At 39.4% G+C, this 20,694-nt stretch overlaps 1 protein-coding gene across 1 annotated transcript in view; it reads left to right on the top strand.

Annotated features, from left to right (window-relative positions):
- FAT4 (FAT atypical cadherin 4) overlaps positions 1 to 20,694 on the top strand; it is a 230,837-nt gene that overhangs the window by 104,109 nt on the left and 106,034 nt on the right. The window contains exons 2-3 of the mRNA XM_032775006.2: positions 13,847 to 13,978; positions 17,515 to 17,776. Coding sequence (XP_032630897.1) covers positions 13,847 to 13,978; positions 17,515 to 17,776 — 394 coding nt within the window. The remainder of the gene's footprint in view (positions 1 to 13,846; positions 13,979 to 17,514; positions 17,777 to 20,694) is intronic.

The raw sequence follows: 20,694 nt of genomic DNA on the forward strand, positions 1-20,694 counted from the left end.
TTTCATCACTTGATCTTTTCCTTTCTTCTGCTTATTCTCTCCTGCTTATTCTTTCTCCATGTGACCCCCTTTATCTTATCTGTTCACATCTATTGTACTGGGCTCTGGCTCTTCCTTTCCTCCCCACTTCTAAATTATACTCCGATCTTGGTTGCACCTGTGTAAATCCAGAGCAACTCCACTGACTTTAATCTGCCCCATAGCTCGTTATTTTTAATTTCCTCCCTGCCATAAGAAGGTATTTTTTTAAATCACCATGGGAATAATTTTGCTGCGACCCTCTGTGTGACTCCTACTAGATTCATCCTATTGTTTGTGCAGTCTTTACTTCACTACTGGAGTGAACTTGTCCTACTGCCCAGTGGTAATGTATGATCTAATTAGTGTGAAATCATACTTGTGAATTTAATTGGTTGATTTATTTAATTTACAAGTGTGACATTTCCATTCTTGAATTGCAAGGGGTTTTTCTGCGTGGATTTTTGTCTTTGGCGTGGACTGCAATGTGCTTACCTTCACAATCCATATATTATTAAATGCCAATACACCTCATTTAATGAAATGCAAAGTTATAAACTAAATGGTTCCCAAATGCATAAAGTCCCAGTGTTTTACCCTCAAAACAAGAAAGTGTTTGGCAGGTATTTGTATCAGGACCCTTTTTTTTTTTTTTTTTTTTTTTTACGAGACGTAATGCCAGCTACAGGAGAATTCATATGTGTTCATAAAGAAATCACCACATTTATCTAGGGAATGAGCTGTGTCTTACAAGATCAAATTAGTGTGATGCTTTCAAAGTTTCACAGTGGAGGTGAGACTGCCATTGGCTAAAAGCCAGATTTTATGGGTGTACAATGGAAAGCAAAGTGCACAGAGGGGGTCTCTCCCAAACAGCCAAGCAGAATTACAGTATATGTGCTCAGTGGAATGCAGGGACTATTTTCTCCTTCCCTTTCTAGGGGCACAAAAGTGTACCAAAGAGGCATGGAGGAAGCTGGATCATACATTTGTTCTCCTGTACAACCTGCTAGTTTGACATGTAGTAAACCAGTCCCTGTGCATACCCAATAGCTCAAAAGGCACTCACTGAAGTGGAATACCCCTTAGTGCTTCCTCTGGGCAGTGCAGGTCCTGGTTACCCTTACCCAAGGCCTCAACACAAGCTGTCCCTAAATGATTGACAGAAGCACTGTCTGACCCATAACCTGCGCTACAGACAACACTAATGCATCATGTCACTAGAAGTTCTTATTCATGTGCAGAAAAATGTCACAATTCATTCCAAGCTTTCTCTTTACTTTGGAGGGCAAACAAGTTTTGCCAAGCCAATACCTAGCACTGCTTACTCTCCCCTCCACACTGATTTAGTTGTGCTGGCTGACACACTGTGGAGTGGGAAAGAACAAAGGCTCTGTCCAGTCCCTACTCCTTTATGCCAACTCCTCCCCACCTGTGCAGAAGAAGCATAGCTTCTCCATAGTAGTTGTTCTGTCCTGCACGCAGAATGGGATTGAAGAAGTGCCTTAAACTCCCTTCATTCCCTACATGTGTACGTAAATGGGTCCCAACAGAGTTTTTAGTAATTTAACACTTAACATATATTTTTGCAAATTGTGGGGGTCCAAACTGAGGTGTTATGGATGGTGGAGGTCATGTGGGGTGAGTGACTGATAAAGGTTATAAAACTGGGATCTGGCTTCATCCCTTTACTGATCATTTCTAGACTTCTCAACTTTTGTTTTAAGATGAAGAACTTGTTTAAAGCAGGAGTAAATATTTTGGGGTGCTAGCTGGACGCTAGTGAAACACACTTTCAACCTTAACTATTTGGGGGGGAAAGGATTGTTTTTTTCTTTAAGAATATAAACTAAACTTCATTTTTTTCTTTTAACAATACTGATGAAATATTCTGCATTTCATTATGTTTCTGATGGAGAAGAAAATAAACCCATTTGTGACATTTAGTTAACTTTTTTATTCCTTGTACTGTTCATTTTACTTGGATCTTTATCTTTCATTTGTAAATGGGATTATTTCTGTTCCCCATGTATATTCCATTGTGCTTGTTTTGGTGTGTCTTGAAGTCCATGTGCCATAGCTTTCTTAAATTTATCTATTTGTCTTTTACATTATTTAACTCAGTCCTCAATTCTTCAGTTATATCTGAGACTGCACCTTCCTAAAAAGAGCTGTAAATTATGTAGCACTTAAATCCATACTCAAAGAGTAGGGATTTCAGGAAAAGCTGGAAGGCAGCACAATTTTTTTTTTTTACCTCTCAAAAATACTTACTCAGTTGTTTGAAAAGTTAGAATGGAATAAGCTCACAAAGCCCAACTCTTTATTATGTAGCCACACACTCAGGGAGCTTTCAAAAGCATTTCAGTATCAAGAATGGAGCTAACCTCATCTTGTCCTCACTACTGGCTGTTCTTGCAGGGCTTGGCTGGTTTCCAGCTTTGCCTGTTGTTCATACATATTTCTTTGCTGGTAAGGAACACACTCAAGTCCCAGGAACACATGCTGCTGAATGCTAGGAGATATTTTGTAGTTTAAGATTAATAGAAGTAATTGCCTTTGTTTGAGAAATAAAGTCAGCCATGACTGCATACATGTGACATGCATAAGTAATAGATAATTGGTAGTTGGAACAGCCTTAATTGTTGGCTTTTACTTGCCCTTTCCAAAATGAAGCTGAAATGGGGCCTAGAGATGTTTGACACCTCTCCCCCTCCCCCACATGCCTCAGGGTACTTAATACAACATCACAATAAATCTTTGCATGAACTGAATTGACAGAGTTTCTAAACACATAAATAACTTTGTTTAAATCAGGGAAGCTTGGCCAGTGCAGACTGTATTGTTTGGAATTTCAGACAGGAGGTATACACTGAAGCTGAACAGTTTGGATGAACCCCTGAATCTAATGTTCATTTCATTAACCAATGTTGTCAGAAGACATTTTTGTCTGCTTCTAAGAATATTTATGGTTTGCATTCTAGGATTAAGTGGTACAAATAATGGCATCTAACGTTAATGTCTGTATATAGTGTGATGTTTATTCATCTGTTTCCATGAACTTCTACAGAGATTAAATTTTCAGTCACATATTCACTGACTAATATCTTTGCTTCAAAATGTCATTGATTTCAATAAATGCTTAGTCCAAGAACTGATGGATTCCTAACAATGTGAGCAGATAAATCATATTGCAAGTTTTTACTAAAAATAATACTTGCAAACCTCTCATCAGAACATTTATTTTTTCATACACTGGTACCATCTGGACAATCTCTTCACTTTGCAAAAAGTTTGGTGTGTCCACAGTAGGTAACACATTTCCAGACAACGCCTTATTGTCTGCATAAGCAAGCGTATGCTGGACTCAAAGACCTTGCATACCTACTTGGGATCGAGATTAAATTACTAACCTTTTTGGCATTTTAATGTAAAATGTTCTTTATTATGGCCTTCTCATAGCTGAAGTATGAGTCACTTACAAACCATAATAGATTTTGGCTATGCTACATGATGAAGTGTTCTGGATGCAGTGAAACATTTAATCCAGACTCCAGGCAGAGTAATTCCCAGTGGCTACCTAAAAAGAAAAGAAAAGAAAAGCAAATTATGGCACCTTCTCTTCACAGTATTAAGATTATTACTGGTTAGAAACAGAGATTATTTAAAAGTACAAGAAAAAATGACTGCTTTTCTTTTTAATTATTGAATGGCAATGAAGGTGAATTTAACTATAATTTTTATGACTTCTTGTGACCAGTCAGTTAAACCTACGGGTTTGGAAACCAATACGATCTGTGGTTGTTTTTTTAGAAAACATTGTTTCTTCCTACAAATGATGCAACTGTAGAATGTCAAATTGCCTTACTAAAATGGTATTTTACTGTATAAAAGTGTAAAGAAAAAAACAATTTTGTGGTGTTAAGGGAAAAACCCGTTCAAAACACTAAAATTAGGGCCCAAGAATAGAATCTACTACACAAGATGTTATTTTTTTTTAAACTTCTGAATCACATGAAGTATGATATTGTGCTAATTATTTTCTGGGGGAGATGCACTCTGTTGAGAGAACATTGAGTCATATAATTTCTAAAGCTTTAAGGACTGAAGATCAAAGGCAGTGTGTACCCTCTCAATAGGAGGAAAAACATGTTATAAACTGGACACTTATCCAGCCACTTATCTTTTGTTTTGTGATTATTTGCAACAGTAAGTGAGCTATAACTGCTAACATCCTGCAAGACCAGAAGAGAGGATAAAATTTGCAAAGGTACCTGGCAAATTAGGAGCCTAAGTCCCATTGACTTTCCGTGAGATTTAGGCACTACCAGTGAATTATCTAACCCTGGGGCTATGGAATATTCTGATGGGGGTCATCCTCAAGTTGTTTGACTCTAATTAAATAATTACATGATTAAATATTATTTGGGCCAGAAAAGAGTTAGCATTACTATATTATAGGCCAGTAATTAGGGCACTCAGCCGAAAAGTGGCTGATCCATGTTCCCTTGAAGTCCACCTGCTTATCCCTTGAACATGGATCAGCCACTTTTCGGCTGAGTGCCCTAATTACTGGCCTATGATATAGTTTCTTCCACAGCACAACATCAACCAGTGTATTAACCTTTCACCACTGCTTACAAGTGGGATTCTTTTATGTCTAAAAAAAAGCCTGCTGGCCCATAGCAGAATAATCTGATGTGATTCTTAATACTCTGCCTAGGACTTTGTGTTGTATAGAAAAGTGAATATTCAGATGTGTTAATCAACTCATATCTGTCTTTATTAGAATATAAACGGTTACCTTGTTCAAAGGCATATTATGATAAGCAGGTGGACTTCCACTCTGTTCTGAAGATTGTAAACATAAACTTGACCTGCAGGGCATGTACCACCTTCCTAGGCTCTGGCATAATTGATAATTAAAATAATAAACATAAGGCTATATTTTTTTTTCTCTCCAAACTTGGCTGTTCCTAGGATTTTCCATACTGGTCCTCTGATGCAGACCCTAGTTCTCTCTGCATCTGAGAAATGCTCTAACTCCTCCCTTAATACCTGGGTGGAGCTATCAAGATGCACCTGCTACTTCTCTCTAGTATCTCGATGCTATGTCAATGTCATATTTGTGACATCACAGTTTAGTGGAAATGCATAAGCTCTGATTCTGCAGATACTTAGCATGTGTGTAACTTCACTCAGGTGAGTAGTCCCTCAGATTACTTGTGAATAAAGCTACACATATGCATAAGTATTTGCAGTATTGGGCAGCCATAGTTTGTTGCAAGTACAAAAATGCCACAGAGATGGAGATAGGAAGGAAATAAATATCCTTGGCCAAATTCTGCTCTCAGTCAGATCAGTGTAATGGAACAAAGTTTAGCCTTCTGTTTTCTGATTTAGCATTTCTATGGATATTTGAAGACTGGAAATATCCTTACTTCTTGTCATACTGAAAACTTTTTTCAGATTATGGGCCAGAACTGTCTCCTGTATAGAAAGGAGAAAAGGCTTGAGTTTTCTGTCATACATTATAAAACTCTAGGCATAAACAAGAGCCCTCTGCTAACAATTATAGCAGTGTGTGATATAGTATCTTTAGATTAGATGGTATCTCATGAGACTTCCAGAGAACATGACTTCAGCAAATGGAAAAAAGAAAGCATGACACAACAATATATAAATGAAAAGAAAAGAAAATCAGTTGCGTTTCCACAAATTAGCTTTCCTCTATGTTTGATCAATAATAAAAGAAGAAATGTTAAACACTTAACAAGACATTTGGGGGTTCCTTTCTTCTTAGATCATATTCTCTCCAAAGGATTCTGATCAAGAACACAAACGGACATGGTGATTAGTAGGGAGGGTTATTGCATATTTTTTCTGCTGCCAAGCATACTATAGTTGCTGCCACATGAGCCAGTTCAGCATTTTTGTGGCATTTTTGTTTCCTAGTTTTCATTGGACAATTGAAAAGTTTGGTGGGAAAAATGTATTGTTTCTCACTTTGTACCTTTTAAATCTCTTCTCTCACCTCTAGATAAAATTTACTAAATAATGGGCCTATGGAGACTTAAACACACTGGACCATATTCCATCCAAATCCAGTCTACGTAAGGGTAGAATCTGGCACATTTCCTCCAAATGCAATTGGATGAAAGCATCTCTGCTTTACTTTACATACCTTTCTAGCTCATAAACCCCATAGGTTAGGTCACTAAAATAATTTTATTCCAGAACTGAAATGACTCATTTTATGTCAAGCATGGAATTTGTTTAGCTATTCAGCAGTAATTGTCTAGGGTTTTGTTTGTTGCTGAAGGTGGGGTCTCTTTTGACTAAAAATGTAAAACCTGACTCTCCAGCAGCCATTTAATAATTGAGTAGATTATATCATGGAGATATGGGGACAGGATAATTGTGTATATAATGTATATAAATTGGACACTCATCTTTTTCAGTTAATGTTGTCTGGCTTGTGTCTGGTAAGCCACTTTAGTTGACACTTTTCATGCCCCTTACAAATAACGTTAAAAAAATTGCATGAAGAATAAAGCTACTCAGGGCTTGATCCTGCAAGACCGCTTTATGTGGGACTGCCTTTGAAGAAAGTTGGAATTCCTCTTGTGGAAGCCTGGTAGGATCAGTGCCAGAGGGACAAAATAAAATGTTTCATACTCTGATCCAATGCTGAGAACCATGTGAGCATGGGAGGGTCCCTCACCCAGTTCATATTCTCTCTGCCTTTGCATGAATGTGCAGGAGGCTCAAGAAGACTGCTCTTTCTTTGTACCCTCATTAGGGTTGCAGAAAACTGAACAGCCTTGCCCCACCCCTTCTCTGAGGCCCTGTCCCCTGCTCACTCCATCCTCCTCCCTCTGTCACTCGCTCTCCCCCACCCTCGCTCATTTTCATCAGGTTGGGGCACGGGGTTGAGGTACAAAGGGGGAGTGAGGGCTCCAGCTGGGGGTGTAGACTCTGGGAGATGAGAGGATTGAGGTGCAGGAGGGGGCTCCAGGCTGTGGCAGGAGGTTGGGGTATGGGAAGGGGTATGAACTCTGGAGGCCTGAAATGGTACAGGATGGGGCTCTGGGCTGGAGGAAGGGGTTGGGGTGTGGGAGAAATTGCGGGCTCTATCTGGGAGAGTGGGCTTGGTGGGGCTGGAGATGAGGAGTTTGGGGTACAGGAGGGAATGCAGGGTGCGGGCTCTGGGAGGAAGTTTGGGATGCAGGAGGGTGTGCAGAGCACGAGATCCAGGCAGCATTCACCTCAGGTGGCTCCCAGAAGCAGTGACATGTTTCACAGGTTCCTAGGCACAGGCACAGCCAGGTGGCTCCCCTCGCCTGCAGATGCTGCTCCTGCAGCTCCCATTGTCCGCAGTATTCAGCCAATGAGAACTGCAGAGATGGCGCTCGGGGCGGGGACAATGCATGGAGTCCCTGTGGCCAACACCTAGAAGCTAGCGGAAGATGCTGGCAGCTTCCTGGGAGCCATGTGGAGTCTGCCTGGAACCCTGCATGCCACGCTGCGGGCGACCAACTGGACTTTTAACAGCCCGGTCAGCAGTGGTGACTGGAGCCGCCAGGTCCCTTTTCAACTGGGCGTTCTGATTGAAAACTGGACGCCTGGCAAGCGTAATCCTCGAAGGAAAAAAAATGCCCTTTTATGAATAGAAAAGTTGTGATGATTGTAGAGTAATATGGCAAAGAATATAGTTTACAGTTGAATGTGCACAAAACAAAAACTAGGCGGTATGCCAGGATTCTGGGAAGACATGCAACATTCCAGTGAATGACACAGTCATACAGCAAGTGAGACATTATTTCTGCTTCGGAAGCATCATTACAGAGGAGGTTAAAGCTTGCCATAGCCTTCACACTTGCAACTGGGAACTTGGGAAGGAATGTGCTCTCCTGAGAAACAACACAATTTAACCAGAAAAGCAGTATTTCATGCTTTGCTCTGAGTAAAGGCCTCATTCCAAACTATTGAATTTAATGGGAGTTTTGCTACTGACTTCAATGAGTGCAGAATCAAGCCCTAATTGATTACTTATATAAATAGTGTCTGATTGATTGCTTTGTGATGTAAGCTCCCAGTTTGATTATTTATGTGTGATTAGACCTGAAGTTGTTTGGTTGAGAAAAGAACTCTTAATCTCATATTGTTTTTACCTCATGCTAGCAAACTTAATGTTACTCATTCCCCCAGGGCATGGTGTAATGTGGATTTGTTTATAGAAAAAAAAATTTAAGAGATTAATTTGAACGTAAATAATAATCCTAACTAGTTCAAGTTAATTAATATTTCCCCTGCTTGGAAAATATCTAAGGCCATAGGCTGTCCTAGAAATCAGATTGGCACAGAGATTTTGAGGATAAATGAAGGTTCTGCTGTAGGAGCACGTTTCTTGCATTAGTGTAAGAATGTTACCAAGTCTTGAGTCTGAGGAAATTGTTAATTACAAGTGTAGAGGGGGAAGTTTATCCTGTTATTTGAACTCAGTAGTTTTGCTAACGGACTTTTTGTCATTATTAGTTTCTTTTCTAATAAATATGTTTTCTTAATCATGCAGCCCTTACTTATGTAAATAGTACCATTGAGTTCAATGGACTAAGTAAGTAAAAATATTTGCATGAGGCCCTAATTATGATATTATTGTATTGTCTTAAGAGCAGATATGTTGCATAATAAGAAAGCAAACCTCATTCTCCAATATCCTAAAGGCATACTTGAAATTTGTGAGGAGGAAAGTGTTATGGAAAAGTAGAGTGATCAGGCTATTCTTTTTATCTCTGCCTATAGTAGATCTATTCAAGTTCTTAGTCAGCTGACAATAACAAGTTTTGATTCTGGTATTATGACTCTGTATTGCAATCCTTGTACACTAAGTCTCTTGTTGAAATAAATGGAATGCTAAGGTGTACAAGGCTTGACATGCTGGCCCCACGGAAACCAATGTTAGTTTTGCATAGACTTCAGCAGGACCAGGATTTCACTCAAAGATTTCAGAATTGGGATTTTATTTTGTTGTGAATAGGCAGCTCGTGACACAGGTAATCATGATACAAATCAAATATTTGGGGAACCTGTGAGGTAGATTGTGAAACCTGGAAGGTCATTTTCAGCAAATGTAAGCTGGTGAATATCTAGGAAAGGGAAAGGTAGTTTATTAAGGAAGGATCTGTATTGGCTTTGATATTTGTTCTAGAATGTTATTTCCTCCCTGCCCTCCATCTCCTCAACAAATGTATAAATAATAAATATTGAAGTCGTTCACTGAACTAGCCATACCTCTTCAAACTAGGACACTATAAAAAGTTGGTGAGCACAACTTCCCAATGAGCTTCTGCCCTCATACCTCAGCTTGTGAAAGTATTTCATCTATTAAATTAATTTTCTATCTCCTAAATAGTTATTATTTTCCTGTAAGGTGGTCGCAGCTGCCCCTCCGTCCATCTGGTAGGGAGGCCACACCCCTTGCTACAAGTCCTCTGGAAGAGCCCAGTTTTGTGGGAATATGCATCAGGGGTCTCTGAAACTCGGCGGGGTAACCCAGTACTGAGTCTAGGAGCCCCGGTCCTCCAAGCAGAGAGGACACTAAACAGTTTGGGAGCTCTAGCCCACAGTCAGGGTAAAGCAGCAGTGTCCATAATCCCCGGCCCTCCAGCAGGGCGAGGCAACAAGCAGTTAGGTGCTCTGGCTGGTATTTAGGGCAGAACAATAATGAGTCTATTAGCCAAGGCCTACAGACAGGACAGTGCAGTAACAAGTCTATTATTCCAGCCTTCAAACAGGGTGGGGCAGAAAATGCAGGAAGCTCTGGCCTGTACTCAGGACAGAGCAATAATGAGCCTTTAAGCCCAAGCCCTCAAACAGGGCGGGGCAGCAAATAGTTGGGGACCCTGGCTCTGGCGGATTGCCAACAAACACAGGCCTCTCAGCCTGTGGTGGGGAAACTGCCACCCCAGGGGTGAGGTGGTAGGGATAGGAGGACACAGGCCTACCCAACTCCACTGCGTCCCAGCCCAGGGCTCTAACAGTGGCAGAATGGTCTGCCACTGGGTCAGCGGGAAAATCCAGCCGCAACGCAGCTCCCATGGCTACTTCCTACACACCCATTCGACACAGGGTACCTGGGTCCCAGGGTCATCATCCGTCTCGCTTGGGTAAACAGCTAATGGCAGCCCCAGCAACTCCTCGATGTCTCTGGCGACCAGCAGCTCTGGCAGTCCCTCCACATCTCGGGCACTGCAGCAGTTGCTGTCGGGTCTGCACTCCAGCAGCGGGTGAGGGATGTCCTGCTCCTCTCCAACTGAGCTGGAGGGCTGGCTTTTTATACTTCCAGTTCCTGTCCTGGCTCCGCCCACCGAGGGGGCTTGCAGTTATCCCAACTCTGTCTCTGAGGGAAGCCACACCCTTTCACCATATTTCCCAATAGCTCCAAATAGAAGACTAAGTACTAGCTCTTAGAGACCAATACAAGCAGAAATACAATTTGAATGTATTTTTTATTGAATGGGCCCTAAGGTGTAGAACAAAGCAACTGACAGTGTTGCGGGGAGGGAGTGTGAGGAAATAATAGTCTCTCTCCTCTTGAGCTACCTTGCTTCAGTAACATCAGTTTTAATGGGCATATGCCATTGTTCTTTCAGTTTGCAGTGCTGTGTGTAGACTATCTTTAATTCTACTACAACTGTCTACATGGCTGGATAATTAGAAATACACTACCTGCAAATAAATCATAAAGATAGACCCAATATATCAATCCTGGTATACCACAGATAAATACATCAGAAAATTACTATTACAAACACACCTAAAAATATCGCATTCTGATTATAATTGACCTTTTTTGTTTCATTGTGAGCTAGCTCTGTTCCTGCATTTTAAAAGGGGTGTCAGTATGAAATATGGCTGTTCTATTTATTTGTTGCACTGAATTTTCAGGTTAAGATCCAGAATGACTTATTGATCTTACGTATAAATCTCTGCAATGCAAAGGCATTAGCTGGAAGAAACCCAAAAGTTGACAAACATTACAAAGGACAATCAGTCATTGTGAAAATGTGTTCTGGTGGTGAAATGTCACCTGCGGCTGAAACATTAGCTGTGCATATATATCATTAATAAATAAATTGAAAAGCTGCATAGCTGCTGTACTTTCAAGCTGTAGCTGGTGAAATTTAATAGTTTCAGTAGAACAACAGCATGCTTCAGCTGTGACAGTTCAAGGGCCAAGACTTGACTGGCAGGTATAAAATATAATAATCCTTAATCTTCCATTTCTTACTAACTCCTTTCTCATTCTATGAGTAATTGTCACAATACTGCCTCAGTTTCTTCAAAAATGAACCTCTCGGACAATTTAATTCTTTGAAAATGAATCTCTCTGGCTGTTTAATTAGAGTAATTGTTTGTGACACTATAGTTAATGTTGGGTCAGCATATTAAAGATTTATTACAAACTCTTGTTTTCAGAGGTTTGAATCTGGCAACAAAAGCTTCCTGGTGGAAGTTTCGCATATGAGGTCTCATCCTGGGAGATATCTATGCACTGCTGGTAATAAATATACAGATAAATTAAATATAATGTAATTAATTATGGCCTTCTGTAAAAGGCACTCAAAGCTGACAGGTCCAACATTTGACTTACACTTTTAACAAGTGCTTTCCCACAATGTTCATGCAATGTTTATTATAGTAACACAGATGACTCAGTTCTCTTCTATAATTACATACAAAAATGCCAGCAGCCCAACACTCATGAACAACCCTACAATAACAGATCTCAAAGCAAACAAATACTGGTGAATAAAATAATGTTTAAACTTCAGACTTTCTAAGAATTATTATAAACATGTTTGCAAACAAGATTTTAAAAATTCGAAAGCATATATAAACAAGTGTTTAAAAACAAAAGTGGTTTGCTTATGCAGGGCCTAGTCTCCTTACTTCATTGACGCTAATGGGAACTGATTGCTCTCAGCATCCTGTAGAATGAGGTCCTTAGATAGTTTTCTGAGTTTTTTCAAAAACCTACGGTTATTGTTTTGAAAACTGAAATTTGCCAGAGATGTATAAAAGGTACATGAAAGTATTTATGGGAGGAATGGACAAGTAGGCAGTTGAAATTGACATTGAGGTCAGGTTGGAGAGAGAAACAATAAGAAACAGGATCAGATAAATATAGATGAACTGAGTTGGGAAGACTCTTGTTCAGATTAAGTGACCTCAAGGCCACAGATTGAGACAGAGCATGGGGTAGATTAAGGAGCAGTGGAAGCTCCCTAAAAGTGGGGAAGCCACCGGTGCCTGAACCATATCACTACCCCGTCCCAACCCTTCCCCCAAGGCCCAGCCCCTGCATGGCCCCTTCCCCTGAGTTCCCGCCCCTGCACTTTCCCTTCCTCCAAGACACCACTCCTCAATCACTCGCCAGTGCCTCTCCCCCTGTCACTTACCCTTACAGCCAGTAAGCCTCCTACCCCGTGTTCTGGCACACCTGGGTATATTGGCAGAGACTATTTATTCCTTACAGAAATGAAACTCCTACCATTGAGGTGCTTATTCTCCTGATCAAATAAAACTGATTCTCCCATCGATTACCTTAGTGTTAGGTCATAGCAGAGTATAAGAAGAAAATCTAGTAGTTTACTAGAGCTTGTAGAAACTACTGGCAGTGGAGTTCAAATGTCTGCACTGATTATACCCAGACCAGGTTAAGCCATATGTTCTCAATCAAGTGTGGGGAAATCCCTTGTGGGCAATGAGAAAGGGAGGTACTAAAATACAATTATTATTCTATCTATCAATCTGCATATCTGCTTTTTCTTTTAAGGTATTCATTTCTTTGTTTCTTTTTCTATCTAGCTCACCTATCTACCTTTCCCTGTTTGTAAAATAGACAACAAAGACAGCCCTGCCCCAGCTACTCAGTTTTCTATTTGGTGGTCTTCAGATTCTGGTGACCACTTAATGTTTTGAGCCCTGTGGGAAGCATTTACTTTCACTATAGATATAAAACAGCTGTTGTCTTCTCTTCCTTTATTAGAACCTTAGCAAGCAATACTCAATGAACAGTGAAAAAGCAAGCCCTACAGTTTTGAATTTCAGCATCAGCAATCCTGTGAGAATTAAACAATCTTACTCACATAGAACAATGAGTAAATAACCTTGTCCAATCTTTCAGACACTAGCATTAATATTTGTGAAGTATATAAACACAATGTATTAAAAGAATATTTGTTTAGATGTGACTAGGCAGGGATAAGGAATTTGTGTTTGCAATTATCAGAGAATCTTGGATGGGGGGAGATGGGCAGAACAGAATGCTTTTTTATATAAAATGCAAGGGAATTTTTCCTCCCGCAGAACTGAGAGTTGCCAATATGTAAACATTTCAGGGGGAATTTTACACCACCTCATCTTTATGTCAGGCAGCATTTAATGGTTGAATGATCTTCTTCCCCAGGTCTTGGCAGCTGTTCTCCAAGGGCCAACATTGAGGATTGCAATGACAGTTGATCAGTGGACGTAGTCCAATATAAACTAGGCTAAGACCATTTAAAATCAATTGCTATCAACAAGTCAAATGAACTTTATTTATGTTAGAGGCTTTTCTATGAGGATTTCATAACAACATGGAATTTTAATAGCCTTAGGGACTTTTTCTGTTGTTGCTGTTGTTATTTGGGAATGTTCTTATTCATCTGTTTAGGCATAGTACCTGATTTTTTTCAAAGTTAGGTGATTTGCAACATTCATGTTTAATCAATGTCTGATGGATACAGCACTCATGAAACTTTTCTTTTTTCTTGCATCTTAGGTGGAAATAACACTTCAAGATATCAATGACAACCCACCAGTATTCCCAACAGACATGCTTGATCTAACTGTAGAAGAGAATATAGGAGATGGATCTAAAATAATGCAGCTGACAGCCATGGATGCTGATGAGGTAGAGAATGTTTCTTATCTGAACAAGATTATTAAATAATACCATTTTGTGAACATATTTTGACTTGATCTTGAACTACTGTAATGAGAATTTCACCTGAGAAAGAAGTGCATTTTTCTACTACAGTCTTCCCCTTCTCCTACCCCACAGTATATTCTGAAAGTATCATAGTTGTGAGTTACTCTCTTGGAAAGATTGTTAGTCAAAGTTGCTGTCACCTGAGGGCATTCACTGGGCTGTGTGAAATGAGTGGATGCTCTCAATCCACCTTTTAATGAGCAGTTGTACAGATTAAAAAAATCACAATCCATAGTTTGATACTAATTAGCATCCTTTTTGTCATTCTCAGCAAAGATGTTACACACTGACTTGACACAGAAACTGGACTATCAGATCAGTCCTAAAAGTGCTCACTTTAGCCCATGGTCAAGGCTCCTTGGTGGGGAAGTGTTTGAAACCATAATTTCAGATCCAAACAGCTTTGAATATGAAGATGTCCAAAATCCAAAGATTCAAAATTTACAGACTAGTCATTGTGTCAGGCAAAGATATTTTTAACCTGGGGAAGCTTTCACAGTGTTTGCCTACTCTATGACTAGATCTAGCTACTGTCACTATTACGTGTTACCATGGGCTTTAATTTTATAAAAATAAAAGGGAAAGGAAAGAACTTTGAAAAACCCTATTGCACATAGTACTTTTCCTAGCATCTGATGGTCAACCATACGGATTCAGTGCTATCAAGACATTACAACTGAGCAGCCATTAAGAATATAATGGAAGCATTCCAGCTGAAAGGCTGACCTAGGAATGATATTACAATATTGTTGGAAGTCTGTGTGTATGTGTAATTTCATTGATTTATTCATTTCTTTTGGGTGAGAAGTAATTTAAATATTAATTGTAATGTTTTGTTAATTTTAATTGATTTTCTGTTGACTATACAAAAGGTTACAAAGTCAATAGATGTGTACTAGGCAAGTTGTATTACCAATAAACTATAAAATCAAAGAATTAAAAAACAAACACCTTTCATTTAAATAAATAATGAGTTAACTCAACAGTAGTAAGGCTAATCCTATAACTCTTTTAGTGTTAGCTTAGTGCCGGCTTCTATGACTGTTTTAATGATAGTTTATCTAGTCCCTTCTATAACCAAACTAATGGAACACCTCCAATATGAGTAAAGATGTGTGTATGTCTCCTTTCTTTCTTTCTTTCTTTCTTTCTTTCTTTCTTTCTTTCTTTCTTTCTTTCTTTCTCCTTCCAGTTTGTTGGTTTCTCTTCCTAGCAGCATCTCTTTTGTAAGGGCAAAGAGCAGGACTTTGTGTCCCTGCATCTAATAGAAAGGATGTGTAAGTCAGTTATCCACAATGTAAGTTGTAGCTGGTAGATAAAATGTGAATAAAAGAATCATGACTTCATAATAGTGACATGTCTGTTTGTAAGTGTGGAGCCTAATTTTAACATTGTTTGTAACTGGATGATTAGAGGCACATGTTTTTAGAAAACATCAGATGATATTAGGTATCAATAACCATATATTTTATTTTATTTTTAGCATACTAATATGCTACTAGAGCTGGTTCCAAACCTCTCATTTCAATGAGTCTTTCCTTTGACTTCCAGGGAGGAGGAATGATGATACTTAATTTTCGTAGTCTAATGCCAGTTATTTAAAATGTTTCTGAAGAGTGCAAGATGCATTTTTGATGTTTGTAACAATGTGCATTTTAAAATTCCATATACATCTTTACTTGTGTGTTTCTAACAATAGAAGATTTTAACTATCTTCCTTTCCATTCTGAAGTGAATTGTATGATCTTTTTTTACATGTAATATTCTTGCCACAATAAATTTTTAGATATTGAGGGTCTGACTTCTAAAACCTGGCCTACTTTTTTCACCTGTAATTTACGTAAGCAGATGACTGCAGCTCAATATGTTGCTCGTGCCTATAGACATCTATCTATTGGCTGCATGCGCAATTGCAGGAAAGAATAAAATTGTGGGCATAAAAAAGGAAGCCAGATTAAGACCCCTTCAAAAATCATGCTCTAAATGTGTAAAAATCCTTTGTATGTTTTATATAATGGCTTTTGGCCAGTAGTTTTCATTATTAAGGCATTCATTCAGATCAACATAACTGTGATGTCATTTCATAGGCACCAGGTAGTAGCCATGGCTTTAACAATTACAACTTTTTGTATTTTGCCAATTTTTTTAGTCAGTGTATAGACAGGAAATGTCTATATATCAGATGATTTGTTTTAATGGGTTTTAAGTATTTTGATTTTCTTTGCCTTTCACCTAATTTATGAAAAGTTACTGATTTTGCCAGACCATATCAAATGCAGTCAGTTTCATAGCTGGACTCCATTATGAGAAAATGGGAATAACTGGTTAAATGGAACAAATAATAAAGAGTGTGGTCACCTAAGAAATTCAAAGTTTTCACTGAATGTTTTTGTTAAACTATACAATTACAGGAAAATGCATTACGTACACCAGGTACACCTGAATATACAGAGAGTATGTGGACTGAAGTGCTATGCATAGCTGTTTGAGTCTGGGCAGCTTTATACGTTTTAATTTATTTGATCAATTAGCTGATTCTTGGTTTTTGAACAAACATTCTGGATAAAAAATTTGGTAAGAGACATAGTGTCCAACTGTTCAGATAAGTATCTTTATCTCTCTCATGGCACCAGATATGAACATGGCATTTAAGGTTACATCTACTCTACATGCTAGGGTTGTGATTCCCTTGCTTGTGAACAGAGCTAATGTGAGTATAAATAGCAGTGTAACTGCGGTAGCGTTGGTAGTTGCACCGAAGGCATAGCTGAACTATGTCAGGTACATGCCCACTAGTTTCAGGTGAATTTATACTCGGCACAGGTCAGCATATCTCTGTTGCCACTACCCAGGCTACAGTGGCTACACTCGGTGAGTGCTAGTGTAAGTGTGTGTACATGAGCAGGGGAATCACAAACTTAGCTGACGGAGTAGATGTAGCCTAAGTGACCTGTAATTTTAAACAGCAAGTTTATCATTTCATTTTAAAGAAGGATGTTTGCCAGTTGGCTGCTACTTCTCCATTACTCCCTGTGCGCCGAGGCATGGAATAGAAAGGGCTGAATTGAGCCCTGTTTTAGACTGATCACTTAATTCAGCTTCACAAACTTAAAACAATAAAATGAAACATTAATCACTGTTAACAGAGAAAATGATATGGTAAATAGATTATGGTGAAACTGACTTGATCTTAAACCAGATTTCGAAATCTGTAGAAGACCAGTGTTTCCCTGCACTTTATTTTACTGACTAGATTTGATCCTTTTTTTGAACAGGAGTTAAAAATCTGATAATCTTTAAATCTAATAAATATTAGACGTGTGTGGGTTATGTGTGTGTGCTATTTTGTTAAGGAAATTGTTCCGAACAATGTTTGCAGATGGCAGTTGTTGGAATGATTTGGTCTTAAAGGGTTGCCCGACAAATAACTTAGTCTGACTACTTTTGTTTTTATTTAGGGAGCTAATGCTCTTGTCACTTACACTATCATCAGTGGTGCTGATGACAGCTTCCACATTGACCCAGAATCAGGAGATCTGATAGCCACCAAACGTTTGGATAGGGAACGTTGCTCCAAGTATTCCCTGCTGGTTCGTGCTGATGATGGTCTACAGTCCTCAGACATGAGAATAAACATTACTATTAGTGATGTTAATGATCACATACCAAAATTCTCTAAACCTGTGTATTCGTTTGATGTACCAGAGGATACTACCCCAGGTAAATAAGGAATAAACCTTGTTATTTTCTAAAATTGATGGTCCACACCCTTTATTTTCAGTTGACCTATACAGCAGTGATCACTAATATTGTCACTATTGACACACTAATTTTATTGCTAACACGTGGCAGATTAGCATTCCATTTTTTTTCATGTGTACCATCACTATTTATCCATATTATTTAGAGCATAGACATTCACATAGAAACACGACACAGAGGTTGAATGCTAAAAATTATTTCTGTTTTTCTTATAATGGTGACATTGCGGTAAACATTTGCAAATATTTCTGTTATGTCATTTTTCAGGGATGCAAAACTATAATTAAATAATTCCTTGCGGGTTCAAATTCTATAGAATATGTGCTTCCAAGAAACCACCTCCCTGCTTTATCCATTCACCTTTATCTTACTCATTCACAGCATAGGCACAGGGCCTCAAGGTGGGATGCAGCTTTTACTTACCCTTTCTCTTCTTCAGGCAAGGTAGGGCAACCTTGCTGTGTTTGGGGCAGGTGACACCCTCCTCATTTTTGTGGTTCCTCCATCTTTTTAATGGTGAGGAGAAAGCCAAATGGAACCAAATCCCATTCCCATAAATTGACTGTCTTTAGGGGTGGTCAGGAAGGGGCCCAACTTTCCTCATAGGCAGCAGAAGAAGGGACATTCCTGTTGCCAGAGTTAGCTATTGAACAAATGGTAGGCCTCCCAGAAAAGGAAGACTGCCATTTTTAGGTGTAGGGCAGGGCTCATATCTTTATGTGTTTTTTTACATGCCCAGTGCAAGGAGCACTCCAGTCCTGATTGAGGCCTCTGGGTCCTACTACTAAATGAGAATGAACAGAAAAATGTTGTGCAGTGGCAGCCACTCAGTGTTCCCAGAAGACCACAGGTAGTGGACATCAGGTCCCAGCAGGAAGCGGGAGTAAGGTTGCTACATTTGGGGAGTCAGCTGGACCAGAAAAATGTAGGCTGACTAAATATGAGACCTTCATAGATTTGAACTGATATTTATAAGCTAAACTAAGACCCCTAACTTGCCTCAGTTTCAAGTGAATTAAGATTTGAAGTGAACATTTTGCACAGCTCTCTTCATAACTCCATCTTATTCACCTCTGGGCTGAAACTTGGTATGCATATCCTCAGCCCAAAATGAATGTTGTTTTTCATTGTATCATATACAATGGGAATGGAAATATACTGTGAGAATTCATAGTATTTTTATGCTTCAACATATCAGATAATGTAGTCTCTCAATGTTTTATTAACAATAGATGCATCCTGCCAAAGGACCTGTGGAATTACTAGAGCATAAGTGAGAGGGTTTTGTAGATCTTTTCTTTTATATACTACCATTAAAAAGAAGTAAATACACAAGGGAAAGAAAAACCTTATAATATTAAAGGGTCAGACTCGGTCTGACCAAGAGAGGAAATTCTGAGTTAAGTTTGGAATTCTTTCCTTCACTCATGCTGTTGTGCATGCTGTAGATAATACACTACATATGGTGGGCAAGACCACTACCATGGTCAGAGACCACTACCATGCTCAGTGCAGTGAATTGGAAAAAAAATGACTCTAGCAGTGATTGCGGTACCATGGGAATTCATGTACTAAGCACAGAAAGATAGTTGCTGAGGCTGCCTAGGGTAATGAATGTGGTATTTTTAGGCTCAGTATGTTTTAAGGGGAATTAGTTTACAGGTGTACATACTGTATAATCTTGGTAGCTTGAGATGAGAATATTCTCTTAAATCACTAAAACAATCTTCAAAAATATAGAATTCAAGCATCAAAAATTAATAAAAAGTTGTAATAATTTGAGGACAGTATATTTACTTAAGGCCAAAATGTGCTAGATATATACTGGTCCAGTGGTGTTTGGCACAGAATTGTGCCTTCATCCGCTCCCTATCACAGGTGCCCACAGGGGTGCTACTGTTAGATGGTGTAGCTTGTCCCATTCCACTTTCCAATGATCTTGCTTCAGTTGACAGGCCAACATGCAGGGGGCAGGTAGGTGTTTCCCACTTGGTGTGTCTTATGTCCTAGATCAGTGGTTCCCAAACTTGGGTCGCTGCTTTGTAGGGAAAGCCCCTGGCAGGTCGGGCTGGTTTGTTTACCTGCCACGTCCGCAAGTTTGGCCGATCGCATTGCCCACTGGCTGCTGTTCACTGCTCCAAGCCAATGGGAGCTGCTGAAAGCAGTGGCCAGTATGTCCCTTGGCCCGTGCCGCTTCCTGCAGCCCCCATTGGCCTGGAGCGGCAAACCGTGGCCACTAGGCGCCGCGATCGGCCAAACCTGCGGACGTGGCAGGTAAACAACCTGGCCCACCTTGCTAGGGGCTTTCCCTGAACAAGCAGCGTCTCAAGTTTGGGAAACACTATCCTAGGTGATGCACAAGTGGAACATTCCCAGGATTCCATCCAGTGTAGGGATTGTAATTGCGGTTTGCTCTTTTACGCGGGTGCATGAAGGCTCTTTACCTCCCTTTTTAACCCTGCACATTGCACAAAGGCTAGCAATGATTGGCTCCTTATTTATTTGCAAATTATAGTTGCAGCTGATATGCTGACTATTCATTTGGTAATCGTATCCTGCATTAGGACAGCCTTTTAGCTGCAATCAGCAGTACTGAAACATTAGGAAATCAAATATCAGTAACAGAAACCAGAATGTTCAGCTTGATTAAACAGATGAAATTGTAGCACTAATTTTCATTCTGATATTGAGCAGTTTTCATGGTTGCATAGCTCAAATATAACTAATTGTGTTGTAAAGCATGTAATTTATCTGGTTTTATGAAAAAGCAACAAAATTATTTTCTATTTTGGAAACGTAGTGACCTTAATTATAATTAGTATTAAAAATTCTTAAACACTGACACCCAATTTCTAAACTTCAGTAAAGCAGGGATA

Source organism: Chelonoidis abingdonii, chromosome 5, assembly GCF_003597395.2.
Source record: "Chelonoidis abingdonii isolate Lonesome George chromosome 5, CheloAbing_2.0, whole genome shotgun sequence".
NCBI lineage: Eukaryota > Metazoa > Chordata > Testudines > Testudinidae > Chelonoidis > Chelonoidis abingdonii.